At 45.8% G+C, this 13042-nt stretch overlaps 1 protein-coding gene and 1 long non-coding RNA gene across 3 annotated transcripts in view; one reads left to right on the forward strand and one right to left on the reverse strand.

Annotated features, from left to right (window-relative positions):
* gli2a (GLI family zinc finger 2a) overlaps positions 1 to 13042 on the forward strand; it is a 79388-nt gene that overhangs the window by 37431 nt on the left and 28915 nt on the right. Inside the window, exons 1-2 of one of the 2 annotated variants that reach the window (XM_017439346.3) lie at positions 21 to 1821; positions 8303 to 8408. In XM_017439346.3, coding sequence (XP_017294835.1) covers positions 1791 to 1821; positions 8303 to 8408 — 137 coding nt within the window. In that variant the 5' untranslated portion in view covers positions 21 to 1790. Of the gene's footprint in view, positions 1 to 20; positions 1822 to 8302; positions 8409 to 13042 lie in introns of those variants that run through there. The other variant, XM_037975930.1, reaches the window with a different exon arrangement.
* On the reverse strand, positions 8833 to 12702 carry LOC119617077. The gene is made up of 3 exons (XR_005233253.1): positions 12504 to 12702; positions 11312 to 11954; positions 8833 to 11148 (listed from the first exon to the last, which is right to left on the reverse strand). It is a non-coding gene; the product is annotated as an uncharacterized LOC119617077 (long non-coding RNA).

The following is a 13042-nucleotide window of genomic DNA, read 5'->3' on the forward strand; positions in this document are numbered from 1 at the left end:
TTTGGAGGTTTTATGTTTTAACTTCTCAGCTGAAGAAACTTTCCACTGTTTGCAAACAAACGCTTCTTATATCCGCCAGTTTTACACTTCTTTACCGTTTTAAAGACCTGTGTTCTGACGTATAGTCTTTTTTCACCTTGTCAGCCTTTGTTATTTCAACTTTTCATCCTAAAATAATTCATTGTTAAGACGATGAATTACCATCTTGAGTAACTCCGGCTTCATGATGTTTTTCCTGGTCGTATCCACGCAGCGTTTGTCCGTCGGAGGAGATTCCCCAGCAGGTTTACCCCCGAGGTGACTCCGCTCTCGCAGCGTCACACAGGGGAAGCTAATTTTATCCCACAATGCAACGGTGTTTGTCAGCGCCGCTGCAGTGACAAATGATTCCTTATCTTCAGGAGCTGTTGTTTGTTGTTGCTGAGTAATGTCCCGGCCGCTCGCTCTGCTCTCTGGAGCCTTCAGAGGCTTCGTCTGCTGTCAGCTGTCACTGACACACTCACACACACTCACACACACACACACACACACACACACCCAACACTTCACACTGAAACTTTCTCTGATTTGTTCTCAGACTCAAAAAGCACGGTTTTGCCTTGATTTGAGTGAAAACTCACTTCTGTATCTAACACTGAAGGAATCCTGTCCCCTCCAGGTAAAGACGGGTCAGGTAAACATGTTCTGTGTCCCGCTGCGTCTCAGAGGTCGTGACCCCAGGATCCTGGCTGCTTGTCCCCCCGTCAGACAACTTCTTCTCCATCAGCCTGCAGCAGAGCGGCTCAGGTTGTTGTTTCTGATCTGCATCATGGAGGAGGAAACCTGCTGGTTGGATTCACTGATAACTAGCAGCTCTGACCGTTAACCAGCAGCTCTGAGAGTTAACCAGCAGCTCTGATTGATAACCAGCAGCTCTGACTGTTAACCAGCAGCTCTGAGAGTTAACCAGCAGCTCTGACCATTAACCAGCAGCTCTGACTGTTAACCAGAAGCTCTGACTGATAACCAGCAGCTCTGACTGTTAACCAGAAGCTCTGACTGTTAACCAGCAGCTTTGACTGTTAACCAGAAGCTCTGACTGATAACCAGAAGCTCTGACTGTTAACCAGAAGCTCTGACTGATAACCAGCAGCTCTGACTGTTAACCAGAAGCTCTGACTGATAACCAGCAGCTATGACTGTTAACCAGAAGCTCTGACTGATAACCAGAAGCTCTGACTGTTAACCAGCAGCTCTGACTGTTAACCAGCAGCTTTGACTGTTAACCAGCAGCTCTGACTGTTAACCAGCAGCTCTGACTGTTAACCAGCAGCTCTGGTGGTTTCAGTTTCTGAAACCCGGCGTTCCTCGGAGCGAGCCGGGGGCCGTTCTTCAGGAAGAAGCTCACCTGAGCGCCGGGTCGATCGGACCCCCGCCCTGCTTCACAGCTGCTTGTTAGAGCTTTCCAACCCATTCCCAGAGTTTCCCGGAGCTTCCAGGCTGAATCCTGCCCGTTAAAATCTTCCTTTGCTTCAACATTTAAGGTGTTTCTCAGATATGTGAGTGGAGGACCGGCCGTCAGAGAGCGCCGCTCCAACAGGAAGTGAAACTCTGTTTAGTCTGAAACGGACCAGATGGTTGGAGAGCGGCCGTAAACTCTGCTGCTCTTAAACGAATGGATATCAGCTGTTTGTTTAATGAAGGAGCAGCTTGATGGAGACCAGAGCAGGTCCATCCAGGAGACCCCCTCCCTCCTCATCCCACTGATCTTCACCTCGCTGTGACCCCCCCACGGAGACAGCTTCAGATGGATGGTGTCACCTCCTCCCCCACACATCTTAGGTGCTGCTCCTCTTAAAAGCAGAATATTCCTGTTTATGAGTCAGGTGGGGGTTTCTGGGTGGGGGGGTCTCAGAGGGCAAAGGGCCGACAGGAGGAACGATCTGAGTTGATCTGAGTTCAGACCTGAAGAAGAAACAAAACAAGAACGTTCTGCAGAACGAACCAAATTCCAGCTTTCTTCTCCAAACAAAATGGCCGACATTTTAATGTAAAAAGAGTAAAGTATCAAACTGTGAGCTGAACTACATGTTAGTTTTTATGTTTTAAGTAGAGGATGTGACAAGTTAAAAGGAGGCTTCACTTCCTGTTTGGTGGAGAAATGTCTGAGCTCAGCGAGTCACTCTGACCTCTGACCTTTGCTTTTTAACTGCCTAATAATGATAATCCTCTCCGTCCTCCTAACCACCAGCTTCTCTCACCGTCTCTGCAACGATAACAAACCCGGAGCGTTAATTACCCGATCAGGGTTAGGGTTCGGCGCTCGGGCAATAAATCAGCCGATCATCCCGGCAGCTCATCGCTCTTCCCAGAGAGGTCCGACGGGTCCGGAGCGCCCTGCTCAGGAACACTGACCGCTGTCCGTCATTAGACAGGGACTTTATCAGCACCTCTGTTAGGAAACATTTCACTTTTTATCTAAAATAGTGAGAAAAACTGAAATATATTAAGGTGTTTCCCTGGGCTCCCATTAAACCCCGACTGGAAGTCAGGTCCACCGAACAGCAGCTGAGAGAAGGTCCGACTGGAACAGAACAATTAGGGGGAGGCGGTGAAGCACCTGGCAGCCCAGGTGATAGATGAGGCCAGCGGAGGGTTCACTGGGTGAGGACGACGAGATCTGATTTAAAGGAACCAGCTGGGTCTGATCCGTAAACAGGCCGGGACAGGACCGGATCAGCCGAGGCCTGAGCTGCTAAACAACGGCTCTGTGAGACGATCCGACACATCTGGGAGGGTGGGGGGCATGGGGGCGGCGTGGTAACGAGATACAAACACAGGCCCGAGGCCCAGAGTTTAATCTCACACCTCATCAGAAAAGATTCTTCCAGACTGCAAACGATGAGCTAAAAGGTGTGTGTCTCACAGAAAGCTGCGCCTGAAGGTGCTCCTTTTCCCCTGTTCTCCATAAACATGACACAAAACATCAGTAGATTTCCAAACGAATAATAAAACTGCTTTAATCAGAAGTTGGGGCATCATTAATACCAACAGAAAAACCAACAAAACCAACTAACTTTAATCAGTGGCAGCAGGAATGAGCTCAGGAACCAAGCAGCTGGACTCTCTTCCTGTGGAGGAAGACGTTTCAGAGCGCCTCACTACATTTTACCCTGAAGAAGCTCCTCGGGCAGGAAGTCAAACGTCTTCAGCTACAGAAACAAAGTCCAGTTAATTGGTTTTGAATATGTCTGAGAATCTACAGCAATATATGAGCTGAACTTTGCCCTCAGGACGTGGACACAGTTTTTGGTTTGGTTCTGCAGGGACTGGGTAGCCCTTAAAATCAACCCGGTAACCTAAACTCAGTTATAACACAGTTATAAACCTTCAGGTCCATAAAACACATGGACTGTAGAGACTATCTCTGGATGTTCCAGTCTCTTTCTCTGCTAATGAAGTCCAACAAACAACCAGTTCATGCTACTACTGATGGACTCTGACTTCCTGCAGGCCAGAGGACCTCGGCCTGGACTTCCTCACACATCCAGGCTCTGCAGGAGTTCTCAGACTCATGTTCACAACAGAGTTGGTTTGCCTAATCCATTTACCTTCTGGCCCAAATCCTCGTATCAATAAAAAAGGTATCATTTTACCGTCCCTGGGGGCAGTTAAAAGCGAAGAGCCGCCCTGTTTAAGACTTCCTTTCAGAGACGGCAGTGGTTCCGTGCTCTCCTGTAAGCCTCTAATCCGTCTGTCACCATCACTCACTCGTGTTCTGCCCGAGAGGAAGCAACGTCTTGCAACCCGAACCTGTTGGTTTCATGTTGTTAGTGTAGCGCAGGATTCCCGGATTAACTTAAACACACACGTCTTATTAACGCCGTTGTTCCTGCGTGGTGGGAAACCGAGGAGACGCAGAAGCACCTTCGTGTTCGTCTCAGTTGTTCGAACAAATCAGTGTCTGTCTGAGACGTCCAGAGTGTGTGTGCAGATATGTGAGTGTGTGTGGAGGCTGCAGAGTGTGAGTGTGTGTGTGTGCAGATATCTGAGTGTGTGTGCAGATATCTGAGTGTGTGTGCAGATATCTGAGTGTGTGTGGAGGCTGCAGAGTGTGAGTGTGTGTGTGTGTAGATATCTGAGTGTGTGTGCAGATATCTGAGTGTGTGTGCAGATATCTGAGTGTGTGTGCAGGCTGGAGAGTGTGTATGCAGCCTTGTGAGTGTGTGGGCAGCCTTGTGAGTGTGTGTGCAGCCTTGTGAGTGTGTATGCATGCTCCAGAGTGTGTGTGTGTGCAGACTCATGTGTGTGTGTGCAGGCTCGTGAGTGTGTGTGCAGGCTCCAGAGTGTGTGTGTGCAGGCTGGAGTGTGTGTGCAGGCTCCAGAGTGTGTGTGTGCAGGCTGGAGTGTGTGTGCAGGCTTGTGTGTGTGTGCAGGCTAGAGAGTGTGTGTGCAGGCTCGTGAGTGTGTGTGCAGGCTCGTGTGTGTGTGTGCAGGCTTGTGTGTGTGTGTAGCTGTTGGCACGGCGTTGTGTCGTTAGGACCCAGGCCAAGTTTTTCCTGATGGAATTTCCTGTGTGAATCGAGCGCCCCCACCTCTCCTCCTCTTCTTTCTCTCTCGCTGCCCTTTTTCACTCAAAGAACAACAAAGCCCCCCCCCCCGATGAAAATGATTCCTGGCCCGGCCTGGCCTCTCAGGGTATTATTATTATCACTGAGTACTTCCTCCAAGACATGAGTCCACTTCACCACCGTCCTGATAGGGGCCTTAATTTGGACAGATTGAGAGGGGGGGGGGTCTTTTCCTTCATCTTGCCTCCAGGCGGGACACTCTGAGGCGTCTTTGTTAACGTGGAAACCTGGAATTGTCTAACATGAGAGATCAAAGTTTAAAGCAGATGAAATGCGAGGATTTCTGCAGCATCTTGAGTCTGATGATGGGGGACAGGAGGGAGATTTGTTCAAACAAACACCTGGAGAGAGATCAGAGGAGATGGAAAGATAAATGTGTCTGTGGGCTGGAATGTGTTCCTTGTCTGTCTGTTAGCAAAATATCTGATGGATTCTAATGAAACTAACTGAAATGGACCTAAACTCAGACAGTCTTGCAGATATTGAGCTGAAATTTGGTGTGGTTGTAGCTGAGAGTCATCCCCAACACACACTCTGAACACTAACTGAGATCTTTGTTTAAAACTTGGCATGTCGCTGACGCTCAGAAACTACAAACAGAACTAAACTGAAAACAGAAAGACAAGGATCAAAATATCAGCTTCAGAACAGAGGACCAGTTGTTTTGTTTTTAACTTTTTTTTTATCCAAACATGGAGCAATATGCATTCCTTGAAGAAATACTACACAGCGATGACGTCCCGTTTCAGATAAATGAATAGATTCTCCTAATTCCTTCCTGCTTTGATGTCAGAGAGTCAGATCTTCATCTCTGGATCACCTGAACCTGCCGTCTTCATGTCCTCCATGCGGTTTTCTAAATAAGAACTCCACCCATGCCCAGAGGCAGTAAATCAGGACCCAGAGGTGTGGGAATCTGTAGCAGCGTACCTGTCGGCGGGTGTCCCTGCAGCCCTGCAAACAATGCAGCTGTCTCAGTGATAGAAGGTCTTCCTCAGCCCTCCTCACCCTTGGATCCAGAGCCGTCACCCTGGGAGGCAGAGGGGGGAGGGAGTCAACCTCTGGAGCTTCAGTCCAACAACTTCTATTATGCTTGTGTGTTTGTGAGAGCATCTCACAGATTTACTGACTGGTATCAATGAAAAAGAACCTGAATGAAGACATGACGATGAATGCTCCCTGAGAAGAGGCCGGTCTGGTTTCCTTTCCTCCCACTTCACCAGAAAGTGCCAGGCAGCACAAGAAGGGGGCACCTCTCAGACAAAAGGCCCGACTTCTGGCTCCACTTGTGAAACAAAGCTCCAGCCCCTCGTTTACCGGGGGCCTCTTTTGGCTCCGCAACACACAAACTGACTCAGAGCTCATAAGGGGGGGGGGATCCAGATAAACACATCCTGATGGTACCACAGAGACTTTGGCCTGCTGAACTTAAAGGTGAGAGGAAATGAGGGCCGAGACGATGGCTCACTTAGTTGTCATGGTAACGTCCCACGTTTCCAAATTGATAATAGTCCAACCTCTTCCAGTTCAGCTAAAAACGTTAAAAGACCAATCTGGGACCTCCTCTCTTACATTAGGAATGCATATCACCCGCTGCCTTTCGTGCCAAGGTTTTACATAAAGATGTCACCTGACCTGTTGGCGCTCAGAGCACGTGTTGGGGATAACCCTCAGCCACTACCAAACCAGGTTTTAGCTCCTTATCTGTGAAAATGACTGAGTTATATGGATTTTAGTGTTTGATAGGGTTGGTTAGCTGTGGCATCCATCATCCAAACAATAATGAGTTGTAGATGTACATCCAGTGATTAGTTTCTGACATTTTCTTTAAAAGTCGTCCAGTCACTCATGAGATATAACAGACAGACAGACAATCACACACAGCTGCCCGCTTTTCATGGCTTTGGGCAATACATAATAGAGAAATCAGAATGCACCCTACAGAAAAACTTCAATAAATAAAACTGCCAGCTGATTAATTATACAGCTGTTTTCCTAATCCTCATGTTTCAACAAAGGAACTGCATCAGTGACTTCAAAGACAAGGCTGGTATTTTTGTCACACCAGTCAAAGTCTTTATTTTTTATTTTCCTGCCTTCGGGGGAAGCTTCAGTCATGTGTAATCCCGTCAGAATTAAGACAGAACAAGACGATACAGCGTCACCATGATTGCTTCAGTCTCAGTAACAAAAGGCTCAATCAGAGTAAAGTAGCTGTAATTTCTGCCCGTCTTTAAAAACAACATCCAGGGTTCTGCTGTAGCCCGCGGGCTCGGGGTCCGGTTACACCTGGTTTCCATTGTTAGACTCCTCTCAAACAGGAAGCTGTTTTAAAGCCATTAAAGAGAAAAGAGATAAGATGATCTAATTACTGTTTGTTTTAATTCCAGCTCCTTTTAAGCTGTTCCAGAAATGAAGTCCTTTGTTGTCAGAATACATTTCTTGTTTTAGCAGAAGCCGTCCGTTTATAGTTTCCAGTTGCTGCCACTTGGTGTTTTCCCCTTATTGTATTATTATTGTTGTACAAATGATTGTCAGAGTAATTAATCTGCTTTTATTTTGAAAGAACAGCATGCAGAGCAGTTATTGGAAAGAAAATAAGTAGAATGAGAGTAAAACTGAAGGAGTAAATATGTTTCAGTATGTTGAAGGTTTCCAACCCCCAAAAAGACCCCGAATATCTTTGGTTGGTCGACACAAACAATGCTACAGCAGTAAATAAATAAGGAAAGAATGGGAACACAAATGGCTTGTGCTCTTTGTTTACATAGTAAAATATCAGTATTTTCTCTCTGTAGATCACTCCAGGACCCCCAACGTGGTGTTTTGTGACTCAGACCACAGCACCACTGTCACTGTTTTGTTTTTTTACCACATTTGTTGGTGCATTTTGAATTTTATTTTTATAAAACTGGAATAAATGAAGTCTTATGACCTTTATGGTGCCGCATAATGTTGATGATTTGTTCCTGTAACATTTGCTGTGTGTGTATTTGGTTGGAGGGTGAAAGAGTGACGGCGAAAGCCAATCGTTCCCAAATCTTTCAGCTGCAGAGACGTATGACCCTGACCATCATGGGTTGCTGTTTGCTCCTCTCAGATGGAGGTCATGGTTTGTTCTCCCTGACCTTTCACCTTTGACCTGATGGTTCCCGGTACCGTCCACAGATCAGCCCCAGCAGAACTGCATTAATTTATCTGCACATTAAAAGCTCAAAACAGTCAAGAGACGTCATTCTGGTTTGTGGGTTTCGGCTGATTTTTCTGCATCAAACATCTGAAGCTTAAATATGTCGAGCCGGAGAGAATTAGTGGCTCTTTTGTTTTGTAATTAGAGCTTTGCTTCTCCTTAAATCAAGACAGTAATGACAGTAATTAATGAAAATCTGCTGCATTGTTTTAATGAGTCAGCCCATCAGACCATTTATGGCAGGAAATGGTAGATTTCTGCATTCCTTGTTTGACCATAAAAACAACATTCATTGTTGTGTAAAACCTGCTTCGGCCTTATTGGAGCCTTTAATTAACAAACTTTTCTTGGGGCGAAAGCCACAAAGACAACAGGTTTAAATTACTGCGGCGTTACGGGAACAGTAAAACGTTCCTGCACCAACGCCAGAAACATCTGACTGTACGTCAGCTTTAATATTTCCTCTCAGGACTCTAATTTCTTCTCTCTTTCATGCTCACAGGTTCCCACCACCTTTTCCCCACTATTCACAACCCCATCCCGATTGACATGAGGCACCATGAGGGGCGGTACCATTATGAGCCACACCCACTCCACGCCATGCACGGGTACGTATCCATATAGACCTTTCCGCTAAATAACTCAGCTTTTTATGGGCCCATTTCCTACCAATGAATCAAAAATAAACCAGGTTTATTTTAGGTTTTAAAAGAGATCTAAAGTTTCTCAGGATATCAATATTATTGGGCTCAATCTTGGAAAAATACCCACGAGATGTTGCCGTTCTCCTGAATATCAGCCTGGGTAAATCAGAGGCTGAGATGAGAAGAAATTAAATATGTTGGACATAACAATAGTTTTATTTCCTGACATAATTAGCATTTTTGAATAGTTACTTATCTGTAAACAGTGATTAATTTTATGACAGTACTTTAAAAAAGCAAAGACATCCCAAATAAAACATCAGTTTTCTCTTTTAGTTTAACTTTCCCCCTGAAAATCAATAAGAGAGTAAATCAGAAAACAAAGGGATTTTTAAAATGATGCCTTTATTTCAAACTATTATAACAAAGGGCTTACACCACACACACACACACACAAGCATTATTATTACTGCCCACTTTCCATGAAAGTGGTGATAAAAAGTATTTGTGAGCTTTATTTTGAAAGTCCAAGTTAAAACCTGTTCCTGTTTGCTTTTTAGATTTCATGACTTTAAATACTAAGTTCTGTGTCACCCATACACAAGGTTTTAGAGGGCGGCCATGATGGAAGAGAAAGAAAATCCTGCCGTTTAACATAGAAGCCGTTAGACTAAAAATCTGCTGAGTCGTTGGTTGCCGTGGTGATTCCCGCCTTTTTGCAGGTGCAAGCAGCAGCTGCACAGAAACTATAAGTATTAATAAACTTGTTGACCTGTGAGCAACAGGAGGCTGTGGTGGTGGCTCCTGTAAAGTGTCATGGAGGAGATAAAAAGTTAAAAACACTTTTAAAGAGAAAAGTCCAGCTGGTTTAATGTGGAAGTCTATGGGAGCTCACGTATGGACTGTCAAACTAAAACTCCTACAGCAATGAGCAACATTTACAAAAAGAGACAAAAATATTCTGATGTGTAATTTATAAATGTTGTCAAAGATGTTGGAAGACTTAGTTTGCTCAGGTTTTATGAATTTGTTTAAAGGAGGATCAACAAGCTAACATGTAAAACCTATTTTTTACTACAGTTAAAGTTTAAAGTCCACATACGTTTGTTTTTTGACTGGCTCCTTGACTTTCCTGATGCGCCACTGCAACAAAAGCCCATCCTTCTCAGGCCAGCTTATCTGTGTTATTAAAGAACAAGAAGGGAAGCCGTGACGAAGATCAATACGGGTTTGTGAGACGTGTGCCGTTACATTTAAATTCAGCCAGATCAGGTGATACACGGCGCAGGTAGAGCTATTCATCACCAGCAGAGCCGGGGCAAGGAGGTGTTGTGATTAATGTGACGCGACTCCGGCAGAGTGCTCCTCCTAATTCATCACGGCCTCGCTGCGGCCATGTTTCCCCCCGAGCGAGCCGAAGTGACTCGGCTGCCGAGGATCGCAGCGGCTCTGGAGAAAAGCCTCTTCATTACTCTTTTCATGTGGCATCATCCGGGCTGCAGGTTGGTCTGTCACAGCTGTCACGCTCCGTGCAGAAAACCAAACAAATTAAAGGCCTGCCGATCGCTCAAGGAATGCATATCGCCCGCAGCCTTTCACGCCAGAGTTGTAGACCGAGATCGTCTCATTCTGGGAAATACGTTGGAGCCAAGTAACGCCACGATACTGTGAGACGACGCACTCAGAGTATGTGTCAAAGTTAGAGACATTTTTCTGTTGGCTAATGTCAGTTAGCTGTGGCAGCCATTTTGAACGGGTACTGATTACTGATTCCTAGCTACTACCACAACAAATTTACTGTTATTATCACTAAAATTGACTGAATTATGGTCATTTTTGTGTTTTCTCTGGCAGCCATCTTGAATTGGCTCCAAACGTTAATCAGCTGTAGAAGTAAATCAGTGATTATTTCCTGAATGTTTTATTAAAATTCACAGAGGTTTGTGAAGTATTTTGCTAACAGACAGACAAAGTTTAATGTAAATACTGTAGTTTATGGCAAACTTTCAAAAGAAAGATCTTGTTTCGATCTGAGTGCTCAGAGTTTGAATCAACAGTAACCCTGACACGGGCAAAAACATTATTGCCCGCCCCTGAAAGGCAACTAAAACTCCTGTTTGTTGCAAAGCTGCGAGCTAAAAGAGCCAGCCAGTGTGCCAGCATGTTTGACTGGGTAATTAGCACCCGTAATCCGGCCTTCCGTTCTCAGAAACTCAACGGCATCGCAGTAGATGAGAAAAACAGATTCCCCCTCCTCCTCTTCCTCCTCCTCCTGAGCCCAGACTTGAGCGTTTTGGGAAGCAGGCGGAGGGCAAATTGTAGCACTGAAAAGCTGAAATATGTTGAAGGTTTTGGTGTGGTGGAGCTGTGGCCTGCACCGCCCCTGTACACAAACAGATGTGGTCCCGCTCACCAGGCAATCAGCATGTTTCAGCCCCGCGGCCCCTCGGTGTGGAATGTGTTGATTAAATGTAGTTTACAGATCCGAGTTGGAGGTTGTTCTGTTGTATTTTTTTTGCTTCATTGTTTTGGTTTGGTTCCACGAGGAGGGGAAGTGTACAGAGGGTGGGCGGTAAGAGGAGGCGGCTGCTTGTTGGTTTTGACAGACATGTTGTTGTCTTTAAGCTGCTTCTTGCCTGCGCTCATCGTCACGGCCGGTGGCTGAATTTGGATGCTCCCCTGAGTTACAGCCAGGAATGTGCCGCTGAAAAGACCAAACATTAGGCCTATCAATCAAACGCCGGCATGTTGCAAATCAATAGCCGGAGATTTTCACGGTTTATCTCGTTGCTCTCAACACAATTTTACACAATCAAGAGAGGCTAAATGGTATGTGACAGAGGCAGCGCAGAATAATGGATAATTACCTTCAGTTTAAGCCCTTCTTTGTGCTCAGTCCCTGTTTCTAACCTGATGGGTCCAAGTCCTGATCAGGGCCCCAAAAACAACTCCGACAGGATCTGGGCACGTCCCCTGTGGGTTGGTGTGGTTGATTTATCTTGACCGCTTTGGTTGCGCTGCAGTGCAGACGAGATGGTAATTCATCCCACCACTCTGGGCCAACGGGGATCTTTACGGTCAGTTCGGGCCAAGAGAACCAGCAGCCTGCTGGGAAAGGGAACCAAGTGGTGAACCCATCTTGTGCAGAAGTTGTAGTAGAAACTGGAAAGGGTTGTAGAGTAAAACAGGCATTAAACACAAGGGAAACTATTCGATTTGAGCATTTAACTTGTTAACTTTTTGTTCACGAGGGATGGCAGGATGGAGCGAGGTCTGCGGTCTGCGGTGGTAGAAAAAAAAGGAGCTGAGCCAAAACTAATAACTCCGAGTCTATCCTTAGAGATCGGGCGAGGTTCACGATGCCTCCTGGGCGCCTCCCTCTGGAGGTTCTCCACACACTGGGAGGAGACCCCAGGGCAGAACCATAACTGTCTGGAAGCACCTTGAGATCCTCCACGAGGAGCTGGAGAACGTCTCTGAGCAGAGGGAGGTCTGCCTTCACCACCTGACCTTAAATAAGACAGAAATTTCATCAATGTTAGCTAATTTTAACAAAAACTCTACCTAAAACAGTTTCAGTTCAACTGATGCTCTATGAGGTGCTTATAAACCTGCCTGTAAGTCCTTTATGAAGAAGGTACTGACATGTTAATGTTGGTGTGGTAGTAGCTGAGATGCATGCATTCCTTTAACTATAATCCTGACAGATAGTTTCAGTCACGAAGCAGATTTGATGCTTCTCCTTCTTGTTGCGACACTTAAACCAGTTTCTGTGAGTTTTGTTGAATCATGGATCAGCTCTACGCTGGCTTAAGTGTGAAAATAAAACTGGATCCGATCAGATTTAGCTTATTTATCACCCCCCCATCGAGTCCCACTGAAATCTGCCCCCACCGGCTCTCTAATGTACAGGGACTGTGGTATGCACTTACTCATGAATTACTCATATGCTCAACAAGCTGCACCTTGTCCAAATCACTTTTTCTCACAGCGGCGTTTTAACAATGGAACAACAGAGCGTGTAATCACAACGAGAACACAGAGACAAACAGCAATTACCAGGCTGAAAGCATGCTTCCTTTATCCCTGCACTCCATCCACCCACCCTGAAGTGTGATCCTCAGCAGGACGAATGGGAAGCCATCGTCAGCCACCCATCATGGTTCAGTATGATGGAAGTTTCTTTAAGTGGCAGCCAAAGATTAAGAGACATGGCTCTCCCAAGAGCTTCAACCTCTGAGTCTGGAGCCTCGGGAAAACACACAGACTTCAAGTAACATCTTGTCAGAAAGAGGGTGGACCGACAAGGCTTCAATAATAGTACTTGGCAGACAGGACAATTATTTGCAGCCTCCTGACAGGCAACGGCAATAAATTTCTCCTTATTATCGCGGCTTCATACACTCTTTTGGTGGTTTGAGTGATTTGCTGCAGCTGGAGGGTTGAGTGTCGACACCCCGGCTCTCTTTCAGCCCAAAAACAAATAACTATTGCTGATGGATATCATTTAAAACAATGGCGAGGCAGACATTTTGCAAATGGGAATTCGGAGGTTCTTTCGAAAATTTTATAGAACACAGGCCTCAAATTCTCTCATT

The sequence above is a fragment of the Kryptolebias marmoratus genome, linkage group LG6, assembly GCF_001649575.2.
Source record: "Kryptolebias marmoratus isolate JLee-2015 linkage group LG6, ASM164957v2, whole genome shotgun sequence".
Classification (NCBI taxonomy): domain Eukaryota; kingdom Metazoa; phylum Chordata; class Actinopteri; order Cyprinodontiformes; family Rivulidae; genus Kryptolebias; species Kryptolebias marmoratus.